This window comes from Mustela erminea, chromosome 4 (assembly GCF_009829155.1).
Source record: "Mustela erminea isolate mMusErm1 chromosome 4, mMusErm1.Pri, whole genome shotgun sequence".
Taxonomy (NCBI): Eukaryota; Metazoa; Chordata; class Mammalia; order Carnivora; family Mustelidae; genus Mustela; species Mustela erminea.
Genome location: NC_045617.1, coordinates 25,269,260 through 25,283,770, shown reverse-complemented (window position 1 = coordinate 25,283,770; position 14,511 = coordinate 25,269,260). Strand labels below are relative to the sequence as shown.

Genomic DNA, 14,511 nt, shown 5'->3' with positions numbered 1-14,511 from the left:
CACTGTGCTTTGTTGTATAATAGAGACATAGTTTCTTGTAATCTTTCTGGAAAAATATTAAGGTCAATAACAAAAAGAACTCTTGCTTGCTTACTAAGAGAATGTTATAAGTACTTCTTGGAAGTCCAGATTATTTCCTTAGAACAGAATTAGAAAGACAAATATACCCACTGGAGCTTTCTTGGGGAATAGGATTTGGTAAGTGAGAACGCTAAAAGGTTCAGGTAAGGATACTTTTCCCTTGTCACTCTGATTTGTCATACAGACAGGTCTCCCAAAAGACTAACAGAGAATCATAAAAATCAAGACTACTGATTATTCAAACAAATGGAAGTGTCTTATTTTACGTATTTTCCTAAGTGGGTTTGATAGTTGTATTACACATGTAAACTGTGAACTCTAACAAGTCATTGTTTTTGTTTCTTTAGATGGGTAGCCTATGAGAATCCTGACTTCACAGGAGAGCAGTATATACTGGATAAAGGCTTGTACACCAGTTTTGAAGACTGGGGAGGCAAAAGTTGTAAGATCTCTTCTGTTCAACCCATTTGTTTGGTAAGGAGTTAATACTTTGATATGAGAATATTTAACTGAATTCTAGAGTTCTTTAATGTGTACTCCTGGTTCATGTAATTCATAACATGAAGAAATTATTCTGAAACTATTCTGAAATTATTTTTAACAGTGATTGCTAATGATCTAGAAGAAAAAACTTTTTCGAGATGTCTGCTCTACTCATTTCCTTCTCTCTTCCCTTTAAAACTTTTTAGGATTCTTTTACTGGCCCAAGGAGACAAAATCAGGTAACTTAAAAAATAATCTCTTTTTTTTATAATTAGGGGCTTCCACTAAAAAGCTCATCTTATGTGTAAAATGTGAGACATTTGAGATATTTTGTTAGTTTCACCCATTTTTATACCTGAAAGCACAATTTAAAAATTAGATTTAGGTTTCCTTTACGTGCTTGACAACACATACCCATATCTAAATATTTCTTATAAAATGCTCTTATGATATAAAGTTGAATTTGATATCATTATGCTGGCTCAATTTACATTAATACACTAAGATTAATATCTCAAACAACACATGTAGTTATTCTAAACAGTAAAATGAATTTCCATCTTTGCTGTGTCCACATTAGACAAACATTTTATATGGCCTCTCACTCAAGCCTTTGAATGCCGACTGCAACTGAGGTGTTACATTTGTTATTGAGGCTTTTTAATGGACGTGTTCAGAGTTCAGACAGCCCTAATTACAGAGGGGCAAACACCACTGTAGCCTCCTTTATTGGCATACACAAGTTTCTAATAAGTCAGCAAGTATCTCCCATTGAGAGGGAGGAAAACTATACTATGTTTCCAAAATATAATTTCTTGTAAATGTTAGAACTGATGAACAATTACTTTTGGCCACAATAAAGCTTTAAAATGCCTCACAGCTTGTTGCGACAGGGTGTTCTATAGAAACCTGCCTCTATGGTCGGTCTGGCCTTTGAAGTCTCTGAATTAAAGCAGCGTGAATGGGGCAGCCAAAGTATTTCTAATTGATCATTACTGCAGAAGTAGAAAATTAAAGGATTTATGAAATTCCTAGCCGTTTATTGTCACAGGAGCTAACAGCTCACGTTTGCATCGTTTCAAAGGCTGAACGAGTTCATGTGTTTAGGAGAATAATTGGATGTCTTTCTGTTGACTTTTTCAAAGATTCGGTTGTTTTCGGAACCACAGTTTCAAGGTCACAGTCAAGGGTTTGAAGAAACAACCAGCCAAATTGACGATTCATTTTCCACCAAGTCTTGCAGAGTTTTAGGAGGCTGGTAAGTCAAACAGTGGGCTGGCAGAGCCCGATCGTGGAGAGGTGAGAATTCACGTATCCGCAAGCATTCAGGGACAGCTTGGCGTTCTGTGAAAGCACCAAACGGGACAGGCCCGTGTCCGTACGAACCTGTACCTTGCTGCATCGGAGCACTGGGCATCGGAGGGCATAGGCTTACCACGCCGCTCTCCGGTGCGATGCAGACCAGGTTCTCTACTCTCCAGCCTGTCTTGTCACCTGCAGAGGGACTCTAGATAATCTCTAAGGTGCCTTCCAAGGTGGATATTTTTTTCCAGGTAGATCGGAGTAAGACAGGCACTCTGTCAGGCAGCGCATGGCTGGAGTGGGGCTGGCGTGTGTGGGATCAGGGAGCGCCGCACCCTAGAGCTGGGGGGAGAGAAGGTGGGACCAGGTGCTGAAGGCTCCCCCTGAGCATACGAGTTTAGACGGATGCGGTAGAAAACACAAGAAGGGAAAGGCCATGAGCTCGAAGTGTCTTGCTGAAAATGGTTTGACAGAAGCTCTAGAAGGAGAGGAGCCCAAAGTCAAGGGAAATTGGTCGGGAAACCCTGGGAGCCACCTGTGCAGGTGAGGAGGAATTATGTCTAATAATAATAATATTAGTAATGGTGCCATTAATCACCTAGTTATTGGTGGTCTCAACACCACCATCTCGTCACGTAGCCCCACATAATAGAGCCTGAAGTGGGTTTGCATTCGAGCGCACAGATTTACAGCAAAATTCCAGTGGGTCAGCACACACCGCGATCTCCATGCTGGTTCCCCTTCAGCCCCTGTCCTGCCGCACTTAGCAGGAGCAGATGCGCACCCCGGCTCTTCATTTATGTCCATCTCAGCTCACTAGGGCGTCAACTTTACGATGGCGGGGACTGTGTTTTGTCCTCGCTTCTGTCGCCAGCAGTGGAAAAGTACCTGACACACAATGAGCTAGATAAGCTATTTGCTGGATTAAAAGAATGAACAAAAACCCCGCTCATCTGGGGAAGCTGGTAAATCACCACGTCACTGACGATGCTGAGGCCCACAGGGGCTGAATGACTTGTCTAAGTCACTGTGGTATTTCGACTTGCGGCCCGCTACAGAGGTGCCGGAAATGAGGACAAAGGAGAGAAATTCGGGGAGGAAACCTGTAGATCCAGGTGGTGGACTAGCCGTGACAGCTGAAGCATTATACAGAGAGGACTCAGGGCTATGGAATGGTGGCCCCCAGGAGAGGCTCCAGGAATACTGGAAGGTGCACAGGGAAAAACATGAGTCATTTCGTAGAGGAAAAAAAAAAAATTTCCCAAATGCAAAACTAACAGCTGACTTCTTAAGAGTATCCATGTGCAATAAGAGGGAAAGCAGTAAGTAAGTGTAGGTATTTTTGAGGGAAGAACTGTTAGCCATATGCATTGTGCTTTCTAGCAGGCCACCTCTCAGAATCAGACTTCTTGAAGAGAATATCCAAAGTACATGTTGAGCATGTGCATGGTTTTTCCCGTTTTAGCTGGGTTGCATATGATGGAGAAAATTTCTCCGGGAATCAGTACGTGTTGGAGGAAGGCCACTACCCTTGTCTCTCTGCGATGGGATGCCTGCCCGGAGCAACTTTTAAGTCTCTTCGTTTTATAGACGTTGTAAGTATGTCAGCGTGACCACGTGTGACGGGGCTGCGGGGCACGGGTAGCTGATGGAGACCAGCATCTAGACTTCCTCAGGACTTAAAGTCAGAGGTGGAGAAAACAGTTGCTATAGAACTCTCCATCCTGTAACTTTTTGGTCTCTTTTTAGATCTTTTTTTTTTTTTTTAAAATTTTTATTTTTTTAAGATTTTATCTATTTGAGAGAGAACAAGAGGAGGAGAGAGGGCCCAGAGGCAGAGGGAGATCAGGGAGGCCGCTGTGGGGCTCGGTCCCAGGACGCTGGGATCATGACCTGAGCCGAACGCAGACACTCAACGGAGTCCCAGGCACCCCTCTTTTCAGATCTGGTTTGGTTTGCTGTTTTCTCAGACTCCAGATGTAGAGTGTTGAGTCAGCTGTGGTACAGTCATCAGGGGTTAGTTCAAGGCCCCGCTCCTGTCTTGTTTTTTTTCCCTTGCATACCTGATCCCTATTTCTAGTCCTCTCTCCTTTATAAGTACCCATACTGATGTGCTTGGGATACAGCTTGGATATTCTTATGGATTTTTTTTAAAAATAAATCTGTATATTGGCTTTTAGTTTACATATGGTGTGGTGATATAGTTCTGATCATTATAAGCAACCCAATACTTAAACAAATTTTCAGAGTTGTCCATTATCCTGAATGTACATCTAGTTTATTGATTCTAATCGGTGTAAGTATTCATCACCGTATTTTACATACTTAATCCCCTCACACATATCCCTATTGACCTGTGTGAGAGTCTCTTGGGCGTGTGTATTTAAAAAGAGTGGATTTGCTGGATTTCACGCGCATGAATATGCAGTTTCTCTACGTCTGGCTGAATCCCACTACTTGAATCTTTGCTAGCAGAGCTGTGGGCTCCTGTTTTGTACACTGCTGCCATTACTGGGTATTCTCTCCTTTCTGTTGGTTTGAAGACAGTGGGCAAAAAGTATCATCTCGTTGTGTTGTTTCACTATTAGTGGACCAGCATCTCCTACACTAATTAGTCATTGGGGTTTCTGTTCTGTGAACTGCCTGTTTTACACCATTTGCCAAGCCCTGGTTCAGTCTCCTGTATCTTTTGCTGTCGCTACTGAGTGGCAGAAAGTCCTCGTGGTTTTTAAATCTAGCACTCTGTTGTTTGAGACTTGCAGTCACGTCTTCTCCCAGTTTATCGGGTACGTTGCTGGTTCAGCTGATAGTGTCCCTTTTTGAACAGAAATCTTTCATTTTTACGTAGCCAAAGCAATATTCGGTAGAACAAAACATCAAGATAATGCTCAGATGTTCACGGCCGGGTGTGTCTGTTTTTTGGTAGCTGATCTCTCCTAAGAAGCTTTAAACATATGTAGTTGGTGACTTGAGTTTTAAAAGTAGAACATACACGAAATGGCTTGATTTCCTTCCTGCCTGCCTGTTCAGATAACTAAAATGTTGACCTTTCTTGAGATGTGAAAATAGTACACATGGAATGACGTGTGAGATGCATCAGCTTGTAAATAAGCAAATATTGAAAACTTGGCTATTTAGCATGCCTAGAATTCTAAAAGCTACCTCCAAATATATATTTAAAAAAACAACAAAATAAACCCATTTCAGTTGTCAAGTTTTCAAACGCCTGCCTTCCCCTAGTACTTGGCACGCATGCTCAGGCCACTTCTGCTACTCCTGTCGTTTCCTTCTGCGTTTTTGTAACCCCATTCTTGCCCCGCACAAACCACCTCTGCATCCTCATCTCTGTTTCCTGCTCCATGGAATCTCCGGGCGCGTCAGGGCACATCCACATAAATGAAGCCGTGAGTTGCCACACCCTGACCTCAAAACTTAAAGCAGGGAGGGGATTTTTGATGTATTATTTATGATCTTAGGATTATTATCATTAGGGCTTAGACTAGGGCCAGAAGGGTCTATAATTTGAAAAACAAGTATGAGCTGCCAGCTTTTCATTTTCTGAAAATCACTGGACTTCTGTGCCCTTGTCCTCTTTCAGATGAAAGATGGCTTGAACATGGGACTTCCACCCTGGTTTTGGGGGTTTTTTTCCCCCTCTCTAATTCCTACAGGAAAGCTTGGGAGCACGAGTACACACAATCTGTTGTCTTACAATTAAAACAAACAAAAAAGACATTTGAAAAATGCTTACGAGGGGAAGGTTCCTTGATTAGGTAATTACCGCTGTCCCGCTAGACCCCAGACCGCCACCAACCTTAGACCTTACCACTCACTCACATACATGGCTCTCTAGCCCTTCCTTATCCCCCCCACCAAAATGACAAAATTTAAAATAAATTACAAGTGTTGATGACTCAAAGACCCATTTCTTTGTGCCTAGGGTATGTCGCCCCTCACCTCCTGCTTTAAAACACCATTGTATTTGCCTACCTTTCTATGCAGTAGATAACCTTCTGCCCGTCTGTCCTTCCTCTCCTTAGCTGTGGGTACGGTTACACCCAGACCTCTGGGGAAAGGGACTTCAGGACAGGCTAAGCCTGGTCAGATCTTGTGATTTTTCCTTAATAAGGTATTTCTGTGTGAGTTTGAATTCTCATCAAAGCTGAGTAACGGAAGTCTATTCTTGTTCCTCGACAGGAATTTTCTGAACCAACAATTATTCTTTTTGAAAGAGAAGACTTCAAAGGAAAAAAGATTGAACTTAATGCGGAAGTAGTTAATCTCCGATCCCTAGGATTCAACACACAGATACGCTCTATTCAGGTGATTGGTGGCATGTAAGTGAATTACCTACTTTTGATATAATAAAATATTTGATTTTATAAATTAGGTTTGATTATATTTCTTTCTCTCCTATGCTACCTTAAGCAAACGGAAATCTATCCTTTTATCCCCTTATTTTCTATAAGGGTTAATAATTATGCACCTTCATAGTATAGTTTTCCCATTGGGAAAAGCCATGTGTGAGGTAGTTTTTATCTCTTCATCCAGATTTTTAATTTACTTAAGGCAAGTACTTGTCTTTAGCTCCTCTCAAGTTTCTAGGGGAATCCTCTGCAAACCAGTGCTCAGTAAATATATTGAGCACCTTTTTAGCAAGTAAGAAAGGGAGCTGATTTTTCCTATCCCTTTGAAAGACCGAGTCCTTTGGCTTTGGAGTAAGGGCTGGGATTTTCCTTTACGTGGGAATTATTAGCGGCTGCTGTGCACAGTGATTAAAGGTCAGTGTGGAGGGGCACCTGGGTGGCTCAGCTGCTTAAGCAACCACCTTCGGCTCAGGTCAAGATCCTGGGGTCCCAGGATGGAGTCCTGCATCGCTCCCTGCTCAGCAGGGGCCTGCGTCTCCCTCTCCCTTTGCCCGCGTTCCCCTTCGAGTGCTCTCTCAAATAAATAAAATCTTGAAAAAAACTACAACTGAAAATGTTTTATGAAAGCCTCATAGGAAGTACAGGGCAGCCTTGTGGAAAGGACCATATTTCATTGCCTTATAAAAGGGGAAAACTTAACCTGTTTCTATTCAGGAATGGATCTTTTTGGCATAAATACTCATGCACCAAGAATTTCCTACTTGCCAAGAAATGGGCGCTTTAAGTGTTTTAGAAAATGAGGTAGTTTTCTTTTCTCCCCCAAGGTATATTTAAGGTAGAAAGCTCGGTGTAAAAATGGGAAGCGCTGTAAACATAATAAAATCAGAGCCAGATGTCAAGTGGATGTTGCCACTTACCGCAGTTTTCTTTTTCCCCAGATGGGTCACTTACGAATATGGCAATTACAGGGGTCGGCAGTTCCTACTGTCACCAGCGGAAGTCCCGAACTGGTACGAGTTCAGTGGCTGTCGCCAAATAGGTTCTCTACGACCTTTTGTTCAGGTACGGGTTTTCCCTCTCCAGGTTTTGAGTACTCTGAAATTATTTTCTTTTTTTGTGAATGTAACTCCGCTTTTTAGTTTCAGTTTTAAGTATGAAATCGGTCACCCCTCCCCATCCCCTGAATTTTTGGATTTGGGCTCTGTTTCTGGTGCTAAGAGGCGGTGATGGCTTTTGGAAATGCCACCACACCAAGATCAGCCTGTGGGCTGTCCGCACGCTCCCTGGCCCCGGCACTTTGCAGTTTTGACAAATTCCTTGAGAAAATCCTGATGCCTCTGCAGGATGGAGCAGTGCTCCCCAGTCCCACGTCCCCTCTGATCCATCCTGCTATCGTGCTTACTCTGTGCCCCCGACGGTGCTACCTATATATGACCACACCGCGGTCTTTTGTCTTCCAGAAACGAATTTATTTCCGACTTCGAAACAAAGCAACGGGGCTGTTCATGTCCACCAATGGAAACCTGGAGGATCTGAAGCTTCTGCGAATACAGGTCATGGAGGACGTCGGTGCCGACGATCAGATTTGGATTTATCAAGAAGGGTGCATTAAATGCAGGGTGAGCTTTTAGGATTAGAAAAGGGTTTGCCATGGCCTCTTTCTTCAAGTAGATGCTATTTCGTACTTCTTAGAGCACTTTCGGAAATAAATTAAGAGGTTTTCCATGAAAATATTTTTTAGCTGATAAAACCAATTGAGGAACTTAAAATGGGGGGGTAAATCTAGCACTGATCCAGGATATAACATTTACATCCATACCTGATTTTTTTATGTAGTACTAGAAGGAACTGTCTTATTTCCCCCTTTCTCCTTCATCTACTTATCATGGCTTCTTTCAGTAAGCCCCAGCCCTGTAAATGCAATTCATTCTTGGTTCATTTTGGAAGACCCCGCAGACAGACTAGGGCAAAGACCTACAACCCTGTGTACAACACAGCCCCATGGTCATACCTTGTAAAATGGAAAATGGCTTGTGTCCCTCTTGCATCACTTCTGCCATGTAAGACCTGGTAAAGCTGAATACGGTCTACGACTTTATTAGAGAAGCTCGCGCTTCTGTTGTAGATAGTCTTTTTAACTCCTTCTTGATTTTTATGAGCTTGACTGTTTGCTCCCGGTTTTTTCTTAAAACTGGGTGCCCCATGAGTCAGCAGAAGGCATACAGCCTGTGGAAGGGAGCACAACCTGCTACTTGGGTCTCTTGTGCTTGAGGGAGAATCATCCTTTCAGCAAACAGAAGTAGTGTTTAGACAGGCAGAGAAGCAAGCACGAGAAGCAGCAGCAGCTGAACTACAGAAGCATAAAAAAAGCCGACTTCTGTCTTTAATTAAACACTTTAAGAAAACAGAGCCTTTCAGCACTTACTTTTAATTACTTCTAATAAACATTTTAGTGGTGTTAACTGTGAATTCGGTAGGTCAGTGAGAAAGTGTCCTAGATTATCACTCTTTTTATCACCTGTATACTTTCATAAGCACTTTCTGTAGGAGGATGTGTGTTAACGTCATGTGAACGCAGTAGATTTACATCAGAAAAGGACCCTTAAAATCTTTGCATGAAAACACACTCCACTGCATTTGTATTTTATCCTTCCTCTTTTTATAGCTGGATAGCATGCCTTTTTGGAAATTTCTATTAGACATCTCTTACGAAGGAAAGACGAGAGTAGGTGGAATTTCAAGTTTTAAAATAATAAAATGCCCTTTAAGCTAGTTCACTGTTACAACAGCCTTTCAAATTAGAGATGCAGTCATATTCCAGAAGGGTCAGGCTGAGCAGAGATGGTTATAGGTCAAGGGAGATAAAGCAGTAGACCCCTGCCTCTGATCATGGTCCTTGCTGAAAGGGAGAGCTAATGTTCTGAGGTTTCCCTGACTCCCAAAGGGCAGAAATCTTACAAGGGACAAGAATGGAGAACTTTCCAGCACTCGTGTCACCTGAAACAAAGGTATAAGTGTTTGTTATTTGATCCCAGTTCTCCGGCTAAAGCTGAAATGCCTCCTGTGGGGCAAATGAAGCAGATAGCAAAGACAACTTTAAAAATCAATTTGTGCCCAGAACTGATCATGATCCCTGAAGGTGTATCTGTCTCTCAGCTGCCTTGTTTGTCCCATAAGCAGATAGCGGAAGACTGCTGCCTGACGATCGTGGGGAGCCTCGTGACCTCTGGCTCGAAACTGGGCCTTGCCCTCGACCAGAATGCCGACAGTCAGTTCTGGAGCATGAAGCCAGATGGCAGGATCTACAGCAAGTTGAAACCGAATTTAGTTTTAGATGTCAAAGGTAAGAATCATTTATTTTCTTTGTTGTGTCTATACTTAACTAAAAATACATTTTTTGCTTGTGCAAATGTGCACACTATTAGCAGTAAGCGATCTCTTCCCGTGGGCCAGCCACTGAGAACCCCTCTACACGCCCTCTATCTCACAGCCTCTTCCCAGGGACCCTGGGAGCCCCAGGTTACCCCCTCGTCCCTGGTCCCATTTTATAGCCCAAAGACTGAGGCTCAGAGGGCTCAATCATGGACCTGTACCCCGAAGTGCTGAGCTGAAATCTGGACCTAGGCTGATTTCACACCATTTGTTTTATTATAATAGACTAAAAATCACAAAGGCTCCAAGCTCAGTGAATATAGTTGAAGAGTCCCATGCATCTGCGTGCATCACCTTGCTGAGCTAGAGCTCCTTGGTCTTACAAGACAGAGTTCCAAAACCAAAGAAATGGGACTACATTGGAAACATCGTTTTTTAAAAAATATGGATTCATGTTTATGTGCTCAGTTTCCTGTGTCAAGGTTAGTCTCCTTGCGTACCCACTGTGTGGTAGACAGTTAGCTAGACACTTAGTACCCAAGGAGAAGGGAAATGTTAGCTTGGCTTCAGAGAGTTTATGATATAGAAACTCCAAGCATGTAGGACTTTTTCCCACTTGCTACACTGGCACTTGACTAGGAGTAAGGATACCTAGCTTGGAGTCTTGACTGACAAGAACTGTGGGATCTAGAAGCTTCCTCTTTAGGGTTTTGCTTTAAAGCCCCAAGGTCCGTTCCTAAAATGCACTATAAATAGGTCCACTGCTTCTTGAATAAGGATAGGGTTCTATATGTTTGTGAACTCTCAGTACATCTAGGTAGGGTAGCTGCCCTAGTCACTTGTCTTATTAAACTGAATTTCAATTTCTCAGACTGTGGGAGAGTGGCGCCATCTTGTGGACATGAGGGAGTAGGGCCGCACAGCCCCCATCTGTGCAAGGGAAATACCTCTCTGGTAACACTTACCAGGAGACTAGGATTTTCATCAGCTACAGCTGTTGAAGCCTTTGTTATCTGCTGCCAATGCCCTAAGATTGATCAGCCCAAGAGGCTTTCTTGGAACGTATCTCCTGGTGTCTGAGGAGGGAGTCGTTTGGGTAGATGTCATAGGACAGCAATGGAAGCAGATTTCTTCTCGCTTTAAAAGTTTGGGATGATCTTTCTCCCCAGAGGCAGAATGAAATCAGATGATTTCTCAAGGACTTCCTAGTCTTTGTGATTCTAATTAAAATTATGGTATTTTAACATTCTTTTGTGCCTATTAATGACACTGCGATCCTAATACGTCCCCAGATCTCAGTGGAGTCGTGTGTGTGTGTGTCTCAACGGGGACAGTGGATTTGCTGGTGGTGGTAACTTTTCCCACGACATACACATCTGGCTCCAGTGTCCTATGCTACGCCTAGATGTGTAGAACCAATAAGTCACCAATGATAATAAACTGATTTCTTGTAAGAAGAGCACAAGTTATCAGACCTTTCGGATATTTTATGAATGCTTAAAAGAGTAAGAACATTTCATTCTTCTTGGCTTGAGGACGCAGCAGGATTTCAATACCAGTTGCCCTGCCTCATAGCAAGAGGAGCAGATTTGTATTTCTGGGAGTCCCTGTGATAGAACCTCGATGCAGAGCCTTATGCTAACAAAGGATACGGTAGCTGAAACCGTATTTAGTCTGCACTGAAAAAAAAAAATCCGATGGCACTTTATGATACTTCTCCACCGAAAGGAAGAGGCTAGGTTTTTTCACACCCACGTGTCTATCTATCTAGTAGGCACCTTGGAAGACATTCTGGTGAAAGGGAATTTAAATAATAATTGTAAAAGTACAGTTAAACTCAGGATCAAGTGCTATGAATTTTTATATACCCAGTGCGTTCCCAGGAGTGGGCGTGCCGCCCAGTCCACATACTGGGCGTCTTTCAAACGTCCCCTTTGCCCTAATACAGCCATTTGTCATTGTTCATGCAAAACCTGTCCCAGCTGCCAACCCTTCCACTACTTTCAGGGCCTGCTATAGCAAATCCATGGTCACTGAATATATTTCACAGTCTTTGTTCATTTTCCCTTCTCTAGATTTTTCCACCTCCCCGCCCCTCGCCCCCCAACTTCAGACACCTAAAGTCTGGAGTAGGAAAAGGAGCCCTGGGAGGTGAGACAGCCTGTGTGTTGTTGGTGCCCACAGGATGGGATTTTAACACAACCCAGAGCTGAGTCACCTCTCCGCTTTTTTTCCTACAGGCCCATTTCCTTTCCTTATTTTCCTTTTCTTTCTTTCAGGGGGGACGCAGTACGACCAAAATCACATTATCCTCAACACTGTCAGCAAAGAGAAGTTAACGCAAGTGTGGGAAGCCATGGTCCTATAACCCTGAAGAACGCAGGAGGAAAGCTTCTGGACGTCTTCGAGCTGCTTGAAAACGGACAGAGCCAAGAGGAAAGGGCACCTGCTCCTTCTTCAGTAGCTCTGGCTCTGCCCCGGAACGACCCTGCCGTGACCAGGACTCGGGTCTCATCTTTGCTAAAGACTGTAATAGTTTTAAACCAACCATTTGTCCTTCTTTCATTTCCGGCCTCTCATCTCCTTTCAGTAGCTGCTTCACAGGTTGCCTCATTAGCAGCTTTTGGGGGTTTTAAAAAATGTTGTATCAAGACTCTGTACGTTTTAAATTATTTCCAAAGGTCGTGACAGGAGAGAAGAGGAACAAACTTCGAGTAGACTCTGTGGGCCTACCCGTGCCTTACACTTTAAAGGATAAAAGCTCGAGTTTTAGCATCTGAGAAGAAATAATGTATCAGGCCACTAATTTTGGCTCCCCTGTTTTCTGGAATCATAAATTACGCTCTATAGCAAAGTGGGGAAAGGCTTATCCTTTTGTTAGTATTGAACTCTAGTAAGTTTATAAGATTTCATGTCCTGTCCGTTAATGTGAGCAGGATTTGGATGATTTTAACCCACTCGCGGGCTGCCCTGAAATGTCACAGACGAGTGTCATTTAACGCTTTTCTCACAGATGCCACGGACTAGCGTTCCCAGGATCTAGTTTATCACTCCTCTACCGTTCGTTCTGACGCGATGTCCTCTGAGCCTTTGCTGAGCTCAGGCCCGTCACCTCAGACCCCGGCAGCGGACACGAGAGACGGAGGAGGCAGCGGGGAATGACTGGCAATTCTCCAGCACATGAAGGGAGGGAGCCTGGAGCATTGCTTGGTTCAAATCGTAGAACTCGGGAAACCCTAAAATGCAGTATTTCGGGGAAAAATGAAAGAGTTTAACCACGGATAATACACTGGCCCACACGGTGCTATTCAACCAGTGCCTTCTGGTTCTGAACAAAACTGCTTGACCTTCTCCGCATACACTCTTCCTCTTCTTGTCCTTATTTCATTCGCCTCGGTAACGCTGGTGCTCTCGTCCCAGGAGGGACAAATCTCATTTCCTCTCGAGCTGTTCCAGTGTCTTTCCAGGGCTAACGCTGCTCCTCTCCGCACTGCCCCGCGGTGTCAGGAGGCAGCTGTGGCCAGCGGCTTAGCTTCGGTTTTAAAGTAACGTTTGCACGTGTCCACCCGCTGCCAGCAGGTCTGTCTTGTTCTCAGATGTCCAGCTGGGACTTTCGGCCTTTGTGCGGATCACTACAGTGTGCGGGGGCTCAGACATCCTACAGTCGCCGGGGTTGAATTTCTCTCTTGAATAAACTTGTTTCTGGTTAACCGTACGGAGGAATCCGAGTGCGTCCTTGCCATGGCGTCACCACGCGTCACAGCAAGTGAGGGGACAGGTTAGAACCTGCTGATGGATGAGGAAGACACAGGTTTCAGGTGCTGGAATGAGGCAGGGGTGAAAGCTCCCCGTTCCGAGAGAGGACCTGGGGCTAAGTGAGCTCTTCCCTCTAGAGTTTCGCCCCTCCCGGTACCACTCGGGAGCCCGCAGGAGAAGAGCCGAGACTGTTCCGACCAAGTCCACAGTGGCAGGTCCTGACAACGAGAGTCACGTTTTCTCTCTCGTGAAATACTGACTGTGGTGAGAGCAGCGATTCCAGAAAGAAGCCCTTATCCAACGCATTTACCAAATGGGTGTCTGACAGGAATAAACTGAGTAGCAAGTTACTAACCGAGTCTTTGTCCAAAGCCTGAGGTGCGGTGAGGAGGAGGAAAACACCAGGAAGAAACACTTACCCCGAATGAGGGTCACAGATTCAAAAGCTGCACTGGGCTTCTCGGTAAACCACTAAGTGCAGGCATTTAAGGTCAGAAACTGGAGGAGGATGTTTCAATGGCTGAGAGAGGCCTAGCCCTTAGGCAAAATGTAAGGGTTTTAAAAAGTTAGAAACTTTAGCCTCTGCTTTCATTTTCTTGAGGGTCAACAACCAAATCATGAGATTCTGTATGTAACCCTAAGAGGAGATTCAGAACTCTGAGAGCAGGTCTGACCCCAGCAGAGCAGAGGAAACCGGGCCCAGCGGGAGTCCTCTAGGAGCACCGGTTTCCAGAAGGAGCTTTACCAAAGCTCTTCGTGCCGCCATCCAGCCCCGCGCCAGAAGTTCTAGCATCTCACCTGAATGGAGTCTGAGCTACACTGGAACAGAAGATGATATAAGGATGGGAAAATCCGGTGTGAAAAAACAGCTTGAAGAAAGCTCTGTAGTCTTCCCCGTGCAGCTTACCGGATAGGCCAAGCACGGACACTTGCAGAGCCTGCGCTGTGCGTCCCCGCGGCTCGGCTCGGAGGACCTCTCGGCAACAGGAACGCGGGGACGCCGGGCAGGTACCAGACAGCACTGTGCACACGGTGGGGCAGGGGTGGGGGGTAGAAAATGCATCTGTCCTCAGTTCAGAAGACAAATTACTGGCAAAAAGGCGTGTTATACTTGGATCATGGGACTTATCGTCTAATCTGGAAAGAAAGC

General features: G+C 44.4%; 1 protein-coding gene across 1 annotated transcript in view; it reads left to right on the top strand.

Moving 5' to 3' along the window:
- Positions 1–13,320, top strand: part of CRYBG1 (crystallin beta-gamma domain containing 1) — a 198,722-nt gene extending 185,402 nt beyond the window's left edge. Inside the window, exons 14-22 of the mRNA XM_032338909.1 lie at positions 429–555; positions 771–803; positions 1,710–1,822; positions 3,332–3,461; positions 6,064–6,203; positions 7,172–7,295; positions 7,694–7,852; positions 9,414–9,576; positions 11,885–13,320. Coding sequence (XP_032194800.1) covers positions 429–555; positions 771–803; positions 1,710–1,822; positions 3,332–3,461; positions 6,064–6,203; positions 7,172–7,295; positions 7,694–7,852; positions 9,414–9,576; positions 11,885–11,973 — 1,078 coding nt within the window. The 3' untranslated portion in view covers positions 11,974–13,320. The remainder of the gene's footprint in view (positions 1–428; positions 556–770; positions 804–1,709; positions 1,823–3,331; positions 3,462–6,063; positions 6,204–7,171; positions 7,296–7,693; positions 7,853–9,413; positions 9,577–11,884) is intronic.
- Positions 13,321–14,511: the final 1,191 nt, after the last annotated feature.